Here is a 19,658-nt window from a genome sequence, read left to right on the forward strand (position 1 = left end):
CAACCTGTAAATTGGAGCCAGGTCCCACCCTTCCCACTCCGAGCAACTGCAGAGCGGAGGGGAGACGCAGTGCCACAGCTAGGGCAGCGCTCCTCCACTGCCTCGGCCGGAGCCGCCGCCCGGGAGTCCGCTGCACCCGCCTGGCGGGAGACCTAGGCAGCGCTGCGGGCGCGCGGCCCAGCGCATCCGGAGCCCCGCGCATCCCGAGGCCGCGCCCCCAGGCCACGCCCCCGCCAGATCCCGGCGCTCGCCTCGCCTTTGATGCGCCGCGGCCGCCCAATGGCGCACGGGGAGGTTCGGGGGCGGGGCCTGTGGGGCGGGCAGGGGGCTTGGCGCGCCCGGGCGTCAGTCGGGCCGCAGCGACAGCGGCAGGAGCGTGTCCAGGCGTCGCCTGGGGCTGCGCTCGGCGGGCGGACAGCTAGCTCGGTGAGGAGCTGAGCAGAGCGAGTCGCGGTTCACGGTCCGCGGCCGGACGCATGGCTTAGGGCGCTCGCCGCCGCTCCCCAGCATGGGGAAACTTCACTCGAAGCCGGGTCAGTGCCCCCGCCCGTGCCGCCCCGGCCCCGGCCCCGGCCCCGCGTCCTCCCCGCCGGTGCTAACTCTCCTTCTCCTTTCTTTCCGGCTCCCGCCGCCGCCGCCGCCGCGCGCGTTGTGCTGCAGCCGCCGTGTGCAAGCGCAGGGAGAGCCCGGAAGGTAGGGGCGCGGGCCGGGGGGCGCGGGGGGAAGCGGCCCAGCCGCTGGATCTCATTACCCGGCCCGCTCCAGCCCCCAGCTCCGCCCCGGGAGCGCTCTTGGGGCCCCTCTGCCCCTCCCCGCAGCCCCGCGCGCCCTCTCCTGACCCTCGCTCCCTCCCTCTTGGCGGCCTTCTCCCTCCAGACCCCCAAGATCCTGCCCCCTTCATCCGCACCAGCCCCTTCCCAGGACTGCTTGGCCTCTGCGCCCCACCGCGCCCCTGTCCTGACCCGCAGTCCTCTCCTCCGCAGCCCCGGCCTCGGCGCTCGCTCCTCTGATCCTTGAAGTTTTTCAGTACGGGTCCTGCCTTTCCTCTCTGGACCCTTGCACTTAGGGTTTCGCTGAGCCCCCTTTCTTGCTTACCTCCTTTGGATTCTACCCTAACGCCTGACCCTCCTTGACCACCCTCCCTTCGATACCTTTGCTCCCTGGGCTGTGCCGCCTGGTTTCCTTCCCTCCACTTTCAGGTAACTTTTTGCTAGTTGGGGGACTCAGACTCAGGGGCTCGTGTTGTTCCCGCCCCAGGTGACAGCTTCGCTGTGAGTGCTGCTTGGGCACGGAAGGGCATCGAGGAGTGGATCGGGAGGCAGCGCTGCTCTGGCGGCGTTTCAGGACCCAGACAGCTGAGATTGGCAGGCGCTGTTGGTCGAGGCACCCGGGTATGGCCCCCCAATCTGTCCTTCTGTCCCACCTCTTTATCCATTTCAACCTTGGAGATGGGTCTGCATACCACCCCCCCCCCAACTTTTAGCATCCTGCTGGCACAGCATCTAGGTCCAAAAATCCCTTCTCAGCCAGTGCCTGCCCCTCTAGTCTGACTTGTGCTTCATGCTTTGGGGGACCCTTGGAGGTCAGGTCCGTACGATACAGTCTGCTGCCCAGTTGGGGGCAGAGGGCTTCCTGGGGAGAGGTGCCAGGGAGGAGGTAGTCCAGGTCCTGTGGGTGGAAAAGCTGCGGGGGTTGGAGGCCTCTGCCTTGCTTCTGTGGCCAGCCTTCAGAGAGGGAGGGGTTAGGGATAGAGGGAGAGACAGGAGTGTCTGGGTGGAGGGCAGAGCTGTGCTGGCCCAGGATCTGTGGCCACTTCCAACTGTGAGTGTCTGTGGCATCCATCAGTGCCATCTGCCATCTGAGTGTAGAGTCTGGGGGCACTGAGATCTGACTGTCCCCGAAGTGTGGCCCTTGGGGGGGGGTCTCATTTATGGTGATCCTAGCACACCCTGTACCTTCACAGCCAGGGGGTCCTTGAGGCTAGAGCTGTTCTGCAGGAGCAGGGAGTGGGATGGGGTAGTGAGTGAGTCCCACCCTGGTGCCTGGCCTGGGACTGGCGTTCACGGTTGTCCTGTGAGTTCCAGAACACTGCATGGGGCTTTCAGATGGTGTGCGTGGAACTCTTGCAAGCCAAGGATCAAAGGATGAATCAACTTTTTGATGTGACATTTAATTTTTTTTTTTTTTTTTAACTTAGAGGGGGAACAGACCAAGCCTCAGGTCTGGTTAGTTCTTTGGTCTTGTTCTTTGAGAGACTGGTGGAGTCTTCAGATGTGTGTGTGCTTGGGTGGTGGCACGTGGCAACTCCATTGCAGAGAGGTGGTTTGTGTGTGTTAAATATCCTCTGTGTCTGGGACAACCCCCCCCCGCCCCCGCCCCCATGGTTCAGGCTTTCTTTTCCCTGGCCCTCTCGTTTGCTGGCTGGGCTGGGATTAGAGCTGCTATCCTGGTAGAAAGGTCACAACTGGGGGGCGGGGGTGGGGGGAGAGACTGCATTTGCAGCCTTTTAAGATTGGAACCACAAACTTCTTCCACCATTCCTAGTTTTTTATGTACTTATTTAAGGACTGGTGAAAATGATCCAGTTTAGACATATGAACAGATGGGTTTGCCGTTCAAGACAGGCCAGCGGAGAGGATTTCCATTAACCAGGTTTTGTTTTTTTTTCAACCTGTTTATTTTTACAGAGTATTCCTGCTGAATGACATTTATTTGTGCTCTCTCTCCTCTTTCTCTCTCTCTGCCTCCTTTCTCTTTTTTCCTAAACTGCCAGGCAGCTTTTGCTCCATGCTAGAGGGGAAACTTGAAATACTGCAAGGGCTTGCTTCAATTGACTTTTATCTTCAAAGCCATAGCAAATGTTCCCCGCATGTTTTTGGTGGGTCTCCTTGGCATCCAGGCTGAGAGGATGGGCGAGGGGGGAAGAAGGAGAGGAAAACAAAAGTCTGTCGTTTTTAATTAAATAGTAGCGTTCCCAGCAAGAGGAATGCGAGCCAGTAAAAGTTGCCATTGGGGGAAATGAAGGAGGGGGAGGGGGCCCCAGCTTAAGCCTGTGGCTTTGGTGAAGTCAGGGAATGTTGTTGCCCAGTTGCTTCCCCCAGCTGAGGACAGCATGGGATGGATGGAGCTTGCTGCCCTCCCTGCCTCACTCCCTCTCTCCTCAGCTGGGAGGTCATTAATATTTGTTCAAAGTACTTTTGAAGATGTGAAGCACAGAGCCATCAGCATGACATATGTTGGATGGTTAGAGGGTGGGCCCAGCCATCAAAGATGTTGGGGGCGGGCTCTGCCTTCTTGGGAGTCCTCAGTAACAGACCTGCAGGCCCAGGTTCCCACCTGTGGTGGCCCCAGCAGTGGGGGCATGTGTCCACACTGGGAAAGAACCAGGCTGAGCCCAGGTGTCGGGCAGCACTTGTGGTGGCCTGTGAGGCAATTCAGGTGATCCTTAAAGGTCTTTAATTTTTGTAGGTACCTATTTTTTATTAGAAAAAACTAGGACATCAAATGCATGATTTCATGGATATTACCACTTAGGAGGAATAGACTTTGAAAGAGATAGGTGAGTTTCAAATCAGTGCAGGGAAAAATACTGAGTTTGAGTGGTCACAGCTGGGATGTGAGAATGGGATTCCCCAAGGGTGGGGGACCCTTAGCCACTGATGGACTCACTGCAGTCCTGTCATTTCCCTGTTTCCCATTGGTGTGGGAGGGGTGGCTGGCAGGGCCTTCTGTGATAGCATCGGGATGGTGGGTGTGGGCTCCAGCAGTCTGCCAGCTTTCAGGGCTAGCAGTGCCCTCTAGCCAGCACCCAGCTTGTCTTGGGGAAGGCCTCTGTCATCACTTCTCTATCCTGTCACCTAAATGGTGGGGACACATCACTGGCCTATCCAACTAGCAATGTTATTCCTGTAGTGAGATTGACTGAGTGCCTGTATGTGCCAACAGCATTGCTCGTATTACCTTCATCTCCCCATAACGCTCTGGAGCTCAGCTAGTCGGTGTAGACTGAGTTGTCCTTCTTTCTCCAGTCACGTGTGTGAAGTCCCATACCAGAGCATGTACTCGGAGAGTAGCTCACCTTGTCCAAGTCATTTTACCTTTACCTTGATTAATATATCTGTAAAGTGGGTACAGTAATGTTCTCATCTATGGCGGAATTACATAGATAAATCGTCAGAAAGAACAGATGGGAGTCTTTATGCAGGGATTATGATGCCAGTGTGTTCTTCTTCCTGCATCCTTCCATTGCAGGTTCACCTGGTGGGACCCAGGCTACAGTCCGAGCTTCTGCGTTTCCGTGAGTGCATGATGAGGTGTAAAAGAATCTGAGCACAGTTGAGAAAAGTGGTAGGTTTTAGGAGTCATACGAGTGCTGTGAAATAAGGACAATAGGCTGAGCCACATACACGCCAGAGAAACACGCATTAAGTAGAATTAGAGGCCCAAACCAGCACAGTCATCTCCCAGACGATGGGATGCACTGGGAAATAAAGAGACTGAGAAAGCTCAGTTAGCTACTGGATGTGCAGTGGCTGAATAACAAGCCCCGTAGGTCGGCAGAGCAACTGAGGATTCAGGGTGCAGGAAGACAGCTTGCTTATGTCCAGGCTCCTGGTGTGTACACACCCACACATGTGGAAGCACACAGCCAGACTTAAAACAATCCCGTCTACTCTCCACCCCATGACCCTTTTGTTCTTTTATAGCAGAGCTGCTGTATGCAGAAATAGGCTAGGGGCTGGGGGCAGGCAAGCCCCCTGCAGATCAAAGGCAGCTGCCAGTCACTTTGGTAATTTGATTAGGGGCACCTAGTACATTTTGATATTTGGGGAAGATTAGGAGGGTGCAGGCATGCTGCAGCCTTTGGGAATGTATGGGGCTAGGTGATGAGATTGGAGTCTGGCTTAGTTTCTGCCCCAATGCTGAATTCCAGGGGAATTACCCTTGAATGATACCAGTTGGCACAATTAAAAGGCCTAATGTTTTCACCATGTGGAATGTGTTAGGCCTCCTTACATGGTTTGAAAGCTATGTGCTGGGAGGTGGACTTGACATTTGAGGTAGAGCATAAATTAAATATTTGATGTTTAAGAATTAAAAGATGATTTGCTTCGAGGTGGGATAGTGCTCCAGGGTACAGGCAGCTTTGAGTGGTCCAAGGAGAGTCTCCTCTGCTGATGGCTATTAGGCCCAACTTAGCAGCCCTGGGAGCAACCTTTAACCTGGGAACCAGTGAGGAGTGGCCTGGGAAGCTTGTGCTGTGCCCAGTGCCAGGCATCAATGCTGGTTGCCCTTGGACTGATCCAAGTGGTTATCACTGCCTGCTGCTGTGGTGCATTTGTGTGACAGGACCTCTTGTAGGCGTTTTTCAAGTAGTGCCTTGTCCTCTCTCCCGAAGCTTCTCTGAGGAGTCTGGGCCCCCTGAGCTGGGCCTCATGTGCTCTCTGCTCCCCTGGATTCAGATACTGCTCCACCTTGTGTGGGAAATCCAAGGGAATCCCAATCCAGGTGGCATCTACTGTGTGCCTGGTCAGGACTAGAACTGGGGGCTGTTCTTGGCTCACTTAGTGGGAGGAGGAGAGGAGGTGGAATGGTGGGAGAGTGTCCCAGTTCATACCAGGAAGCTCCCTCTTCCCCCTTGACCACTTGTCTCCATGAATACTTGAAACAGTCAAAGCTGAACTGTCAGTAAAAAGAATTGGTTACCAAATGGGACTTGTTCTGTGTAGTGTCTGAAGGCATATAGCAGGCTGTCACTCTTCATGAATGAATGAAAGAAATTTGGTCACCACCCTTGCCCCATCTATTCCTGCTGTCCTGTTCCATTTTTGATTGGGCTGAGCCTGATCCTGTTCCATTTTTACCTAGGTCCACTGTCCTTAGTAGAAGAGTAGAACCAAGGCTTTCTTTAAGGTACTTAGTCAATCTATTAATATTGAATTGTTAATCCCTAACCACCAGGCACTGGGGTACAGTGGAGAGTAAAGAGACATGGTCTTTGCCTTGGGTGGCTTCCAGTCTAATGGAGGCAAGAGGCAGCAAATGGACTGGAATACAGCCAGGAAATATAGGAGAGGGGGTTGCATCCTGGGAAGGGCCAAGAGGCCCCAGACTCACTCTTGTTACAGGAAGATGGAGAGATGAGTGTGGTAGGAGGCTTTTGTGGGGGCCAGGGCAGGTGGTTGTGAAGGGACTGTAGCTTCACAGCCAGTGGGTAGTGGATGTCTTTCTGGAACCTAATCTTAGAAAGCCCTGCAGGAGAGCAGCTCTTGGCATGCTTGAGCTACCTGTCCAGGGACAGGTGTGTGTGGCTGTCTGCATGCTCCTTTGGAGCTTATTAACCTGTAGTTTGAGGACAGGGCATTACCCCAGCTGTTTGAATAGGTTGCTTGTCCCTGGAGTCAGGTTAAAGGGTCAGAAGCTCAGTTGTGTGGATAGGAGACTGAGGGCTGACACTAGCTATTAATTCAAAGGCAGAGGAAGTCACCTCTAGAGTTGGGGAAAAGAGGCAGAGAGCCAACCCCAGAGAATGCACCACAACTGGAAGTACAGTGGGGCTGTGCTGAGAAGGAGCCTCATTGTCTAGGCTTCCCAGACCCAGCCAGGCCTATGCAAGTCAGGGATAGAGCACTGGTCTATGTAGGGCTCATCCTACTGTTGAGTCACCTACCCAGGGCTCCTGTAGCCTCACTGAGGGTTTCTGATCACACTGGGTACGGCTTTACAAACTGGGTTGCTGGTTGGATTTATTCCCAGTGGCTGCCTCCCAGCTTCCCTCACTGGCTCACGGGTTCTTTTTGTAATTCCTCTCTCACAGACTTCCTTCTCTTGTTTCCTGGTCCCCCCCTTGCTTTCTCCTTATCCCGTCTCCCTGAGGAAGGAAAGAATTCAGATCCTTGCAAGCCAAAATATCTGCCCTTCTGTCTGAGAGAAAACTGAGACAGGAGCCCAGAACACGCAGGACGAAAGGCTGGAGAGAGCTGAAGGCTTTACTTGTTGGATCTGGAAGCCGGGCTTTGATGTCACCCAGCTCCGTTTACCCTGGGAAGCTGCCTGCGTCCTTATGGCCTCAGCCTCTCCACATGGAGAGTGGTGGGCTCTTGGGCTGGAGGAGAGGAGAGGCTTGTACACTCTGTGAAGGGCAAACCCACAGGCCAGGCCGTACCTTGCCAAGCCCAGGTGGGGTGGGGAGCCTTTTCTAAACATGCACTTCCAGAGGCATAAGTAATTCTTTGATAGCTGCCTGGGCAAGCCGAGGGGGATGTTTATCCATGTGGGCACCAGCCACAGGACTTAGGAGGAAAGCCTCAGGCCCTCTGCTGAAGTCATCCTCAGCTTCAGCAGGACTTGCAGGAACCCTGGCCAGTTAATGTGGCTCTGCCTGAGGGGCCCGTCCTAGGCCATGTTTGCTTAGCAGCCCTGAGGAATTAGCCTAGGCGTCACTGTCCTGGCTTGCTGAGCCACACTGGCTGTGACATATGACCCTGTGTGGCTGGTGCCAATCAGAGGGCCCCAGGGTACTGGGTGGGCTTTACTGCAGCCTATGACATCAGCTAGGGGCCTCTGCCCGTTCTGGACCTCGGCCTTTCCAACTGAGAAATGGGATGAAATCATTCTAAGTTGGTGTTATAGAATGCCTTGGTCCCTCCTTTGTGGATCTGCAGTGGAGTTGGACTGCCCACCTTCTGTCCGGTGAACACCTGCTTTGTTCATTGACCATAGCCTTTTTCATGAGACTGACAGTCTGGCAAGAGACAAATGTTTTAAAAAACAAATAGTAAAATATAATGGATCGATGCTTCAGAAAGGTGTTGGGTGCTCTGAGGGCTGGGGTCTCATCTGGATGGCTGTTCTTTGTGCAAATTGGGTAGTCCTCTCTGCCAGGTGCTGTTCTCAGAATGCTGTGGAAGCTGGGCATGTTTGCCCTTGTCTTCAAACTTAGTGAGAGTGGGGCTGAGCTCTCGTCATCATCTGCTTTTCTTCTCTTACTGCACTGGTTAGAGTTTCCTGCGTTGCTTAGTGGAGTGTAGTACATATGTGTTTTTATTTAACTAAAATAACTTGCTTCCACTCCTGGAAGACATAAAATTAGGAATAATTGTTTAATTTTAGCATGCTGTTGGGATGTGGATGGAGTGGGTCATTATTTACTGACATCATTTATGCTTTGGCTTTCTGTTGTTATTTTACAAAAGGATCTTGCTATCTAGCCCAGACTGGCCTGGAAATCACCCTCCTGCTTCAACTCCTTGACTTCTGAGACTACAAATGAGCGCCACCACACCTGGTTGATGTACTATTTGTATAATGACTCTCATTGCTAAATTTCCTAGTGTTGAACTCTTTTGCACTCCTCAAATAAGCCCTTGTTTATCACGGCACATTATGAAGTTGACTGTCCATGTCTAGGCTCTGTATAATGAACTCAATCAACTGAAAATACTGGAAAAAATTCATTTATGCTGATCGTGCTTTTTGTCATTATTCCCTAAACAAGACAGTTTGATGACTGTTTGCGTAGTATTTCATTATATTATATATTATAAATACTTACATATACAGGAGCATGTGCATAGATTATATGCATATATGGTGTCTTATATAAGGGACTTAAGCACTGGTAAATTTTGGTATTCAAGATGAGAGAGATGGGGTGTACCTAGAACCAGTTCCTGTGGATACCAAGGAATACAACTGTATTCTTTTAAAATATGGCTGTATTTGCCTTGTAGATGCTGCAGGGAAGGTCTTTGCATGTATATTTGCACGTTAGATTGGCTCACACTAGGAAGAAGGCAGATGAACAATGAAGATGGTATCAAGGAAAGTTTAGGGGATACTTTAGGCACTCTTGAGTTTAGAACAGGATCAGAGGTATCTGTCCTCAGAGGGAATTTGGTTTGAGCTGAGTCACAGAACTGAGTCGGGGTAGGAGCAACAGAGGACAGTTTGCTGGAGATGTTGGAAGTCATGGCTGGGCCTGATCTCCCTGTGTTATGGCCTCAGGTCCCAGAAGACGTATAGCAGGCCAGCGTGGCCAGGGGAGCCTGAGATCTGTTCTGCAGAGAAAGAATGTGGGGTGGGCTCTCAGTTGTATAAATGCTTTGGATGGTGAAGAGAAATCAAGGGACAGAATATTCCATGGGCTGTGAGGATCCACAGTGTCTGCACTGGGCTGGATACAGCACTGAGTTCTCTGGGGACCGTCCAGGGCGGTCTTGAGGAGGCCCCAGGCAGACAAGGCAAGGGGTTAGGAAAAATAGGATCACATAAAGGTTGAGCAGTGGCTGTAGAGGCCTTCATCCCAGGTTCTAATCCTCCTGTCTGCTTTCTAACTGGGACCTCAGCCACCGAGCCAGATCTCTCAGTCAGCCAATGAGTGCAGTAGGAAACATGTATTGTAGATAGTTTAAAGGAGACAATTCCTGAGCTTGTAGAGCTGTGAGCAAGGATGAGAGGGTTCTGCTGATGCCAAGGTGCCAAGGGTCTGTACCAGCTGGAGGTGGTTGCTTCTGTCCTCTTAGGGACTGCTGCTGAGGGCAGCCAGGAGAGATGGTAGGCAAGGTGATTAACTGGGATCAGAGCCATGGTGTGATGGAGGTTAGGGGTGTGAAGAATTTCCCTCTCTCTCTCCATCCTCCAGGTTCTTAAAAAAATTCTTTTGATTTCTTTTATTTTATGTGTGTGAATGGTTTGCCTGCAGGTATGTAAGTGCATCACATGTGTGAAATACCCATGGAGGCCAGAAGGGAGTGTTGGATCCCCCAGAACTGGAGTTATACACAGTTGTTAGCTGCCCTATGGGGGCTGGAAACTCAACCCAGGTCCTCTGCAAGAGCAGCCAGTGCTCTTAACCACTGAGCCATCTCTCCAACCCCTTTCTCCAGGTTCTTGCCAAGTTCTCCTATTGGCTGAATTGAGAGACCAGCAGGCAGGGTCACTGTAGGGAATTGGTGCCCAGAGATCACCTTCTTTCTATGAGGCACCACAGAGAGGGCAGGAAATGGCTGGGTGTGCAGTGGCAGGAGAATAGGCTTTTCTGAACCTCAGTTTCCGCATCTGGGAATTGGGCTGTAGGACCATTTGTTTCCTAGCATTGTTGGGAAGACTCATTTATATATGGGATATGCTCAGTACCTGTGGCTGTTGGAACTTGTAACCCACAGACAAGTGTGGGCCTGGAGGTGTGATTGGAAGAGAGGGCGTGTGAGCAGGGCTTTGCAGGATGCTGAGACTGAGCTCAGGGACTGTCACATGAATCAGTGCAGCAGGCTGAGTGGGAGATATCTGGGGTGGAACCTGGTGTTGCCGTACTCTGATGGCTTAGAGAATCCAGCTATCTGGATTCTTATGCAGAACCTTCCCAATTAAAAGATTGTAGGCATGATAGCACACATTTGTGACCCCAGCACTCAGGAAGCTGAGGCAGGAGGATTATAGACTTGAGGCCAGATTGGGCTATAATTGAGATTGTCTACTAGGTCTTTTTCACTGAGCTTGTGATTGCTCCAGCCCTGTGGGGTACAGGATATCACTGGTAAGATAGGCACTCAGGTGAGTGCACTGTCTGCATTCCCCTATGGGATCCTTGTATCTGCTTCCTGCAGACTCTTCTGTCATGCGGATGACTCAATCTGAGCTAAAGCAACTGACCTGTCTGGGAGAACTGGGTTTAGCTGGACTGCAAGCTGGACTGAGCTAGTAGCTATGCTTGGCTGGGAAACCATAGCTAGTATTTTTCTGTGGGAGGACGATGGAGGTGAGGGGGCACAGACAGGGTGAGCCCAGGAGCCCAGCAAAGATGTCGATTGGCTGCTCTCTGCTGGTGCCAGAGGCATGACTGGGTTGGTAGAATCTGACATTTGGGCCTGGGTCCCAGGTGTGCTTTCCCCAGTTGGTGGCCTGGGGTCAGCAGTGGCTTATTTCAGATCTTCCATCTTTATATCTGTGGAGTATCTAAGGGAATTGTTCCTACTACATGGAGTTTGCTGAGAGTGAAATGAGTTCTTCTTAGCAAGTTGGAAAATGGAACAGATGTCCCTCCTCTCGCAGTTTCCTAGTGTGTCCACTCATGGTCACACAGATGTGTGCAAGAGTGTAGGCATTCTAAGTGTGATACAGAACAGGGTATGGTAAGGGAGAATGAGGGGCCCTGCTTGGGATCAGGGAGTGATACAGAAGTTACTGGGCCCTGAGGAACAAGTAGGAGATGGCCAGGTGATGAAGGGTTTGGTACCAGCCTTCCACTCATAGGATGAGGGAAGTACAAAGGTTGGAGGCCACATGAGAGGCACAGAGAAAGTGCTCAGCCACCTCTGGAGTCTGATTCTGGTCTCCCAGGAGTCCATGGCCCCGCAGGGGGTAGGCTGTGCCTGCTGGAGTGGATTGTGCTAGTGTGTGCCATGCCTCTGGGGAGCTACAAACCTTTCTGACTCCAGCCTCTCTCCTTTTGGCCAGGTAGGAGAGGCATGGAGGGATCCTGTCATCCTGGAACTGAGTATCTGGCCTCTGTGACTGCTTGACCACCTGACTTTGACTGTGGAGCTGGGGCCCTCCTGGGTGAGGCCGAGCAAAGGCTCTCAGGCTGCAGGTGACGGGGCAGGACCACAGCCTCCCAGAGGTCTCTGGCCAAGTGCTCTAACTTCAGAAGGCTGCATGGGTAGACACCTCACTCTGAGGCTTGGCCTGTGGGTGTCCCCATGAGAGTACTGTTGCCAAGCCTGTGAGCTCAGAGGGGGCCATTCCTCTACCCCTGCTTGTGGGAGTCTAGAGTATGTAGCTGTCCTGGGCATGGGTCACTTCTGCTGCTTCATGGCTGCAGCCTGGGTGCATCTATAAACTGATGCCTGTGCACAGCTCTGTGCTGAACCAGGTGCTCACCAAGAGGAGGTGGGTGCAGCAGAGATACTGTCTACAGAGCGCCCGAGGGTGCTAGGCCCAGGGCTCTGTCATCCTTGTTCTCAGTGCTTGGTTCTCAGCATCCTGAGGAGATCCTGCTGCTATCATCCCTGCATTAGGTTTTTATTACTCTGATAAAAATACTTGAGAAAAATACCGAGAGAGGAAGGATTTATTTTGTTTACAGTTTTGGAGGGTTCTGTCCATCATGGCTGGGAGGTGTTGTGGAGCAGAGCAGTTCATGACTGACAGGAAGCAGAGGGAAACACAGGAGGAGGTGAGAGATGTTGTCTCCAAGGCCTTGCTGCCTAAAGATTTCAGGACCTTCCCAAATAGTTGCCACCTTGTGGGGACAAAGACTTTAGTACATGAATCTTTGGGGGGTACTTTTCATATTTGAGCAGTGACAAACCCTATTGACCCACGAGAAGACTGTAAGAAGTCTACCATCTTGCTCAGCCTTACCTACCCTGAAGTGGAATCTTGAGCAAGAGTCAAACAGCCTGGTTTGGTTGTAGAACTGTTTAGAGCAGTGTCAATGGGTTTAGAATTCTGTGTCATAGCCCCATTCATGAAATCAGCTGAATTCATGAATGGGGCTGTGACACAGAATTTAGAAAAATTCTGTGCTCAGTGTTTAGAAAAATGAAATGGAAAATGGTAAAAATAAAAGTATCAGGTACCTGAAGAGGACTTTTTTATATTAGCTAAAGCAAGTGTATTTATACTCATGTCCAGCTATACCAAAGCCTGTGATGATGTAATTCCTTCTGTAGGTCATGATCAAAGTTTTAAAGTCTGGTGTTTGACAACTACTATAGATTCTGAATTTGAGCCTCGGGGCTCTCAAGGCTCAGGCTTGGAGCTGGTGGGTACAGCAAGTCATAGTTTCGGCCCAGATTTAGGGGAAGGGACCGCAGGGATTTGAATTCTAGAAATGGGATTCTTCAGGGGCAACTGTAGCCTACCACAGAGAGGTAGGTTAGGAGATGGCTACAGAGAGGCAAAATCGAAGAAGGACACATGGTGGCCATGAGATAGATGTAGGTGGGATGTAGGTGTGGTTGTATCGTGTGCTGCCTTGGTGAAGTGACAGCAGTGGCAGTACCCCAGGGCCCCAGCAGGACTGAGCATGTGCCTGAGCAGGTGCACATGTTCAACAATGTGCCCGGAGTGAGAAACTGGTGACAACTCACTTGACCACCACCAGGTTAGTCAGCAGTGGTGTGACCATTTCACGGATCTCCCTGCCCCAGGTTGGAGCAGGGTAAGTGGGGTCCTGTGACAGGAAGAAGCCATGGAACACTGCTGCTGACAGTGCAGGACACAGGTAGACCATGGTCTGGTTCCTGCAGTGTTGGTGCTCGTGTGGCTACAGCCTCCATTCTGGGTTCCACCAGCCATGGTTCAGACACATTAAGAAAGGAAAATCGAGTACAGATACTTTCCTTGTCTTTATTCCCTACACAGAACAGCGGAACACTGAGCCACGTGTGTCAGGATCTGGGCATCAAAAGTTTTGGTGTCCATGGTGGGGCAGTGGAAAGAAGGGTCCTGGAATCAACCTCTGTTAATATTGGGGGACAGCTGTGTACCAAGTGTGCCCAGGCAAATTCTGTATGTATTCAGGTATATAGAGAAAGATCTAGAAGGATCCACTGTGAGAATAGGAAGTGGAGAATTTTCCTTTCACATTGTACACGTCATTACTTGACTTTTTGTAAAACAATGTGTGCTATTTGTACTTTTCAGAACGCTGTACATTTAGAAGGGACAGGGGAAGTGAGGGAATAACAGCGGCTCTGGAAGCTTCTCTGGAAGGGTTGGGAAGATGCAGGAGGGGACTGAGGGTTGAGGCTACTCCATCCTAGCTTCTGAGTCCCCTGGGTACTGATTAAAATGCAGAGTCCAAGCTGGGTGTGGTGGCGCATGCCTTTAGGCAGAGGCAGAGGCAGAGGCAGGTGGATCTCTGTGAGTTTGAGGCCAGGCCAGCCTGGTCTACATAGTGAGTTCCAGGACAGCTGGGGCTACTGGGAGACCCTGCTTCAAAAGACCAGAAAAAAAAAAAAAAAGCAGAGTCCAGCTGACCTGGTACATACATGTACACTCGGTAGGCTGAGGTAGGAGGACTGTGAGTTCAGAGCCGGGCTGTGATACACAGCAGACCAAACAAAGGGAGGCCTAGTGTGCAGGTAGAAAATTGTGGGTACCAATGGGATTCTGGCTTGTGTCAAGTTCTCAGCTGATTGGTCTGTCTCTCTCTTTTCTCCTCCCCTGGGAGTGATTGTTTAAACCTCCGTGGACTTGGACTCCCACAGAAGTTTTGCTACTTGGCTGAACTTTAAAAGCCTTCAGGGCCTCTGAACTGGAGGGACAAAGGGACCGTTAACAGGACAGGGAAGCAGCCTAGTCCAGTCTGATGGTCTTTCCTGTGGTGAGGGCGCCGTGGGTCTCACGTGGTCAGTATGGAAGTGTGGTTCAATCACCGAGTGCTAATGAAGTGAATTTTCAGATAGACTTGATTTGAGTGAATTGACATACAAATACGAAGAGCCCCTGAAGCCAATGGTTGCTGCCTTCAGCAGTCCAGCTCTGGTCTGAGGGGAAGAAGTAGTGTGCCTGGAAAAGCCTCACCCTAGGTGTGTGTATGCATCAGTGTGTGTATGCACATGTGCATGCGTCTGTCCCTAAGGTATGTTTGCAGCAGCAGGTGGTGAAGATGATGTTCTTTACACGTTAAGCCCCGGCCCGCCCTTCCTTGGAGCCCATCAGTGCCTGCTTAGAGGTTGTGCTTCAGCTGGAGAAAGCTGCCCCATTGGCCACTGCCAGACACGGTCATGGTTTGCAGTGATCCTCCGTTCCTTCTAGAAGAGTGGAGGGGAGCACCTGTGCTGCGAGTCACAAATCCCACCGTAGCTTCTGCATGATACCTCTTAGGCAGCTCTGGGGTGGGGCTTCACACCTCTCCTGAGGGTGGCACCTGGTGAAGACTCTGCTCTGGATCATGGAGCAGTAGCACCCGGGCTGGCACTTCTCTTGCTAGTGTTTCTCCAGGGCTTTCTGGTTCCTAGCTGCTTGCTCAAGAGTGGTATGGTCACCTGGCCAGGATTGCTGGGAAAACTGAGGTGGTACTGCAGACCCCATGGGGCAGGTTCTTTGTGGCTCTTTCTTGTTGCCTCAGGGCTCTGTGCACTCCTTGGTATGTGGTGGATGCTCAAAGAATATCTGAGGCTCAGAGAGGCCCAGCAGCTTGGAGAGAGGCTACTTAGCTGTGGAGGGGGCTGGGCCCTCCGGTCCCTATTTCTTTTCCCAGAGCCACACTGCTGTATGCCTTTGCAGAGGTCTTTTGCTCGCTTTTCCCTTGCCCTGTGATCACACCTTTCTCCTTGGGTGAATGAAATCATGTCCATGATAAAAGCAAACAAATAAATGACATTAAAAATACAGAGAAAGAAGAGCTTAACTCACTGTGAGGGTGAGCTTTCGAAGGACAGTTCATCCCGAAGTTCAGACTGTCTGGTGCAGGACGGCAGTGTTCCTCTCTGCTCTGTTCAGGGTGACTTCATTCTTAGACAGTGCCTCCTCAGCCAGTGCCAGTTTATCTCTTAGTAGGTCAGGCTTTCATCTTCAGCTGGAAGTTCCAGCACATTCTCAGGCCGGTCTTCCTCTGTTTTGACCTGGGCCATCTGTTTTAGCACAGAGCTGAGCCCTGATGGTTGGGCAGTCGTATGTCTCATGCTCAGACCCTTGAGTGTTCATAAGAGAAGCCACCTGTGGTCAGGCTACACATGGGCATGAATGGGCTGAACCGAGAGCTGTGCATATCTAGTTCCCCAGGTAGAAGACCCAGCAAACAATGTTTTGAGGAAAACCTTGCCTTGTTGTTGGCCTTCCAAAGAGCCGAGGTGGTTTGCCACACCCTCCACACAGCCCACAGGAGTTGCTTCCTTCCTTCTCAGCTCCCAGCTTCTGCTTGGGGATGCCTCCTAACTCTGAGTGCTGGCAGTAGGCTCTGAACCCCACAGCGTCTCCCTACTTGGATGTGTGCCCTTCATCCTCATCTGCAGTGCCAGGGCATCTACAGTTCCCAGGTCAAGAACTCTGCCTTAATTTGTACGAAAAGTTGAAGTCTAAGGACATAGCTCAGGGGTAGAGTGCTTGCCCAGTGTGTGCTAGCCCTGGATTTGATCCCTAGCCCTGAAAACAAAATGAAAGAAACAAGCAAAAAAAAAAAAAAAAACCCAAACAAGAACAAATGATTTTCATTGTGACATTTTCATACATGCTTCTAAAATGCTTTGATCATTCCCTCCCATTACCTTTCTGTTTCTCTTGGCTTTTTGTCGTTGTGGTTAAACCTCATTATGCCGTTTTTTTCCCTTATCTCCCTGTATGCACATCTGCCATTTCAAAGGGACACAGAGCTTTGTGTGCAGGTCTGACCCTGGCTTTGCACTGGACTGTGTTATGTGGTAATATTGGGTCTGTCTCCTGTAGGACTGAGGGCAGAACCTTACCTCTTGTTCTTTTCTCCAGGATTCAGTGAGATAATGCCCAGGGCCACATGAGGCCTGTGCTGATAGCTTCATAAGGCCTTTATGATTGCTGATGTGTTCTGGAAGATTTCCAGTAAGCCTACCCTCTATCTCTTTGGGCCAAAACCAGTACTCAATTGGTATGTGGTGGGCACAGAGGCTCAGAGGGGGAGTGCATCTTGACTTGTGTCTCCCTGGGATGAGTCTTCCACACTGACATGGGAAAGCTGAGCTCTAGGCAGGCTACCTAGTGTCTTGGAGTGAGTTAGGTTTAGCTGTGAGTGCTTTTATGCTGGTCTCGGGACCCCTCATTTATTCTACAAGGTGCACCACCTTCCTGACTAAGGCCAGGCCACAGAGGTTGGCTCACCTGTGTATTGTGGCCACCTGCAGGGGTTCTCTGATCTTCCAAGTCCTTCCTGGTCCGAGTCTAGCCATGGCTCTGCTGCCTGCCTGGCTGGCCCCTTGGGTTGGGGTAGTGGGTATTGTTCTGGTAGAAATGTGAACTGGCTTTTTGCTTTGAGTATATTAAGACACAAAATCCCTGTGGTTAACAGCACATTAATCACTGTGCCCAGGAGGGACTGCCTGGGGTAGACATGACTTCATGAGCTTGTCATAACGTCTGCCTCTGCCATATTTCACTCTCCAAGGTTTCTGACTTTCAGAAAAGGAACCGCAGATAGAGTTACCAAGTTTTACAGAAATATTTTTACTGGGCAGAAGATTGCTTTATGGTGAGAGCCAGTTATTTCAGAAGACAAGCAAAGAGCCCTTTATTCTCATGTTCTGTGGGAGGAAAATGTTATGCTGGAAAGTTTGCTTCTTGGATGGGCCACTGGGGAGGCCAGGGTGCGTTTCTGGAGTTGGAAGAGGGTGCCAGGAGATGGCATGGGCTGTAGAGGAACAGCTTAGAAGGGGCTAAGCGTGCATCCATGTTCTTTGCTCCCTCCTGTGGGATTTGGGGTTCTGCAGTATAAGAGTGTTGGACAGAGGTGAAGGTGGGCAGAACTGGAAAATGGAGACAAACTAGGGGAGGGTGCATCAGCAGGGAGGGCTCAGCTGGAGGCCTGGGTCAGAGCGGGAATTGCCTTTACTGACCATGGGAGCTCTGACTTTTCTGTCAGCTGGGGACAGTAGCAGTACCTGCCTCATGGACATAGCCTCAGGATTGAGTGTGGTCACCTCTGTGGGTTGTTTCCTCCTGTACCCATGATGCCGAGGGTGATGGTTGTGAAGCAGGGGTGAATTTCTCCACCTACACTGCTGAGCTCACCCCTCCCCTGTCCATCTATCTCCTGGGCCCAAGCAGTGGGAAATTTGAACTCTGGGCCAGCTACCCTTTGGGAGTTGGAAGTTCACAGGCCTTGTTCCATTGCCCAAGCTCTAGTCTGTGTCCTGAATCTCAGAAGGGGCCCTTCTTTCTCAGAAATTAAGAGGGAAGATCAGCCTACATGTACTCAGTATGGCTTTGACCCTGCACGTGAGGACTTCATGCTCCCCTTCCGATGCGGAAGAAGGATGCCTGCCAAGAGTTTTGTTTGTGTCTGGAGCGGCCTTGTGCCTGATAAGGACACACATCCTTGCTGTCTTCTTGCTGTGGACCGTAATCCCTTTTAAGTTGGGCAGTGGGGAGGGTTGATTTATTTCCTGCTCCTCCCCACTGCCTTCTCGTTATTTAGAGTGTGAGGGAGAGTTTATCTGGTTCTCTGGGAGATCTGTCATGTCAGCTTAGGAATGGCATCCAAGTTTACAGAATGGAGTCTGTGCCCGGAGCCTTCTGGTAAATATTTTGGGAAGTTGGATTCTGCTGGTGTTGTAGCCCATGAGTGGGCAGTGGGTGCTGTCCAGGACTGGATGGTTGAATTTGGACGCACAGGCTGGTTGCTAAGGCCTCTCAGCTCCCAGAATCCCTGCGTCTTCTGGCTCTGGGGATTCTGTGTGTGCGCTGGGGTGCCCAGTGCTGCTTTCTGCATGTGTGCCCACTGTATCCTAAGGACTTGCTCCCCCTTCCTTCCCAGGTCACAGCATGTCATGTTTCTCCCCCTCCTGGTGCTTGTCCTCACCTGTCTCCCTCCCTCCAGGGAGCTTTGACACCCTGAATCAGAAGAGTGTGGGCAAGGTTCATGCTCTCTGGATCCTCAGTTTTCTCAACGGTAAAATGGAATGGTAGTAAGAACTCATTTCCTAAGGTGAGTATGAGGAGTAAGAGAAAAAGGGGTGTGGGGAGCCTCAGGGCCTGGTGAGTGGCAGAATTAGGTAAATACAACCAACCTTGGGGCTCTAGGGTGTCTCCTCAAGTTCCTTATAGAAAATGATGCAGTTCATACACACACACACACACACACACACACACACACACACACACTTTGTATCCTTTAATCCTCAAGTCAAAGGAAATGCTCTAAACAGTTGTTATGCTGTATTGTTTAGGGAATAGAGACAGCAGTACATTTTGGTGTGGAAGCAGTTCCCCAGTGTGTTCCATGCGGGTTGGTCTGTGGCTGTGGATTCATGGCTGTATTGCAGTTCGCCTCTTTCCCCTTGGAGTGATGTCATGCATGACAGAGGCACCCTGCATTCTCTGTATCTCCCTTAGGAGCTGGAGTAGAACCTGTCAGTTGGGGGTGATGGGGGCTTTTTCCAGAGTTCTTGAATAGGAAAGATGTTAGTACTTGACTGTCAGGATCTCTGGGAGAGTTGTCCAGTCCAGCCTCAGCAGAATGGCTGGAACCCAAGGCCACTATGGCGGCCTCTGTCTCTGTCCTTGAGGGGCTGGTAGACATGGAAAGACAACTGCCATAGGGTATGGAGGTACAGGGTATCCCAAAGCCTCTGTGTGGGAAAAGGGAGATGAGTTCGTAAGATGAAAAATAGAGTTTATTTACATTTTTATTTTATGTGTATTAATATATTGTTTTCATGTAGGTAGGTGTACCCCTCTCGTGCAGTGCCTGTAGAGGTCAGAAGAAGACATCGGGTCCCCCGAAACTGGAGTTAAGAATGGTTGCTAGTCACCATGTGGGTGCTGGGAACTGAATCTCGGTCCTCAGGAAGAACAGCCAGTGCTCTTATCTGCTGAGCCATGTCTCCAGCCCCATGTAGTAACAATTTTTAAAAGATCTGTTTTACATGTGGTAACACTATTTTGAAGTGTCAGCATTTGGGTCCACCAGCTTCAATACTGAATTAATTTCACCTGCTGTTTATTTCTTCCCTCCCTCC

The 19,658-nt window shown here is 51.2% G+C and overlaps 1 protein-coding gene across 1 annotated transcript in view; it reads left to right on the top strand.

The window, feature by feature from the left end:
• The first annotated feature begins 334 nt into the window (after positions 1–334).
• Positions 335–19,658, top strand: part of Nkd1 (NKD inhibitor of WNT signaling pathway 1) — a 71,341-nt gene continuing 52,017 nt past the window's right edge. The window contains exons 1-3 of the mRNA XM_008828308.1: positions 335–533; positions 661–693; positions 1,258–1,391. Of these exons, the coding sequence (XP_008826530.1) occupies positions 509–533; positions 661–693; positions 1,258–1,391 (192 nt within the window). The 5' untranslated portion in view covers positions 335–508. The remainder of the gene's footprint in view (positions 534–660; positions 694–1,257; positions 1,392–19,658) is intronic.

This window comes from Nannospalax galili, unplaced genomic scaffold (genome assembly GCF_000622305.1).
Source record: "Nannospalax galili isolate Female #2095 unplaced genomic scaffold, S.galili_v1.0 scaffold1353, whole genome shotgun sequence".
Lineage (NCBI taxonomy): Eukaryota > Metazoa > Chordata > Mammalia > Rodentia > Spalacidae > Nannospalax > Nannospalax galili.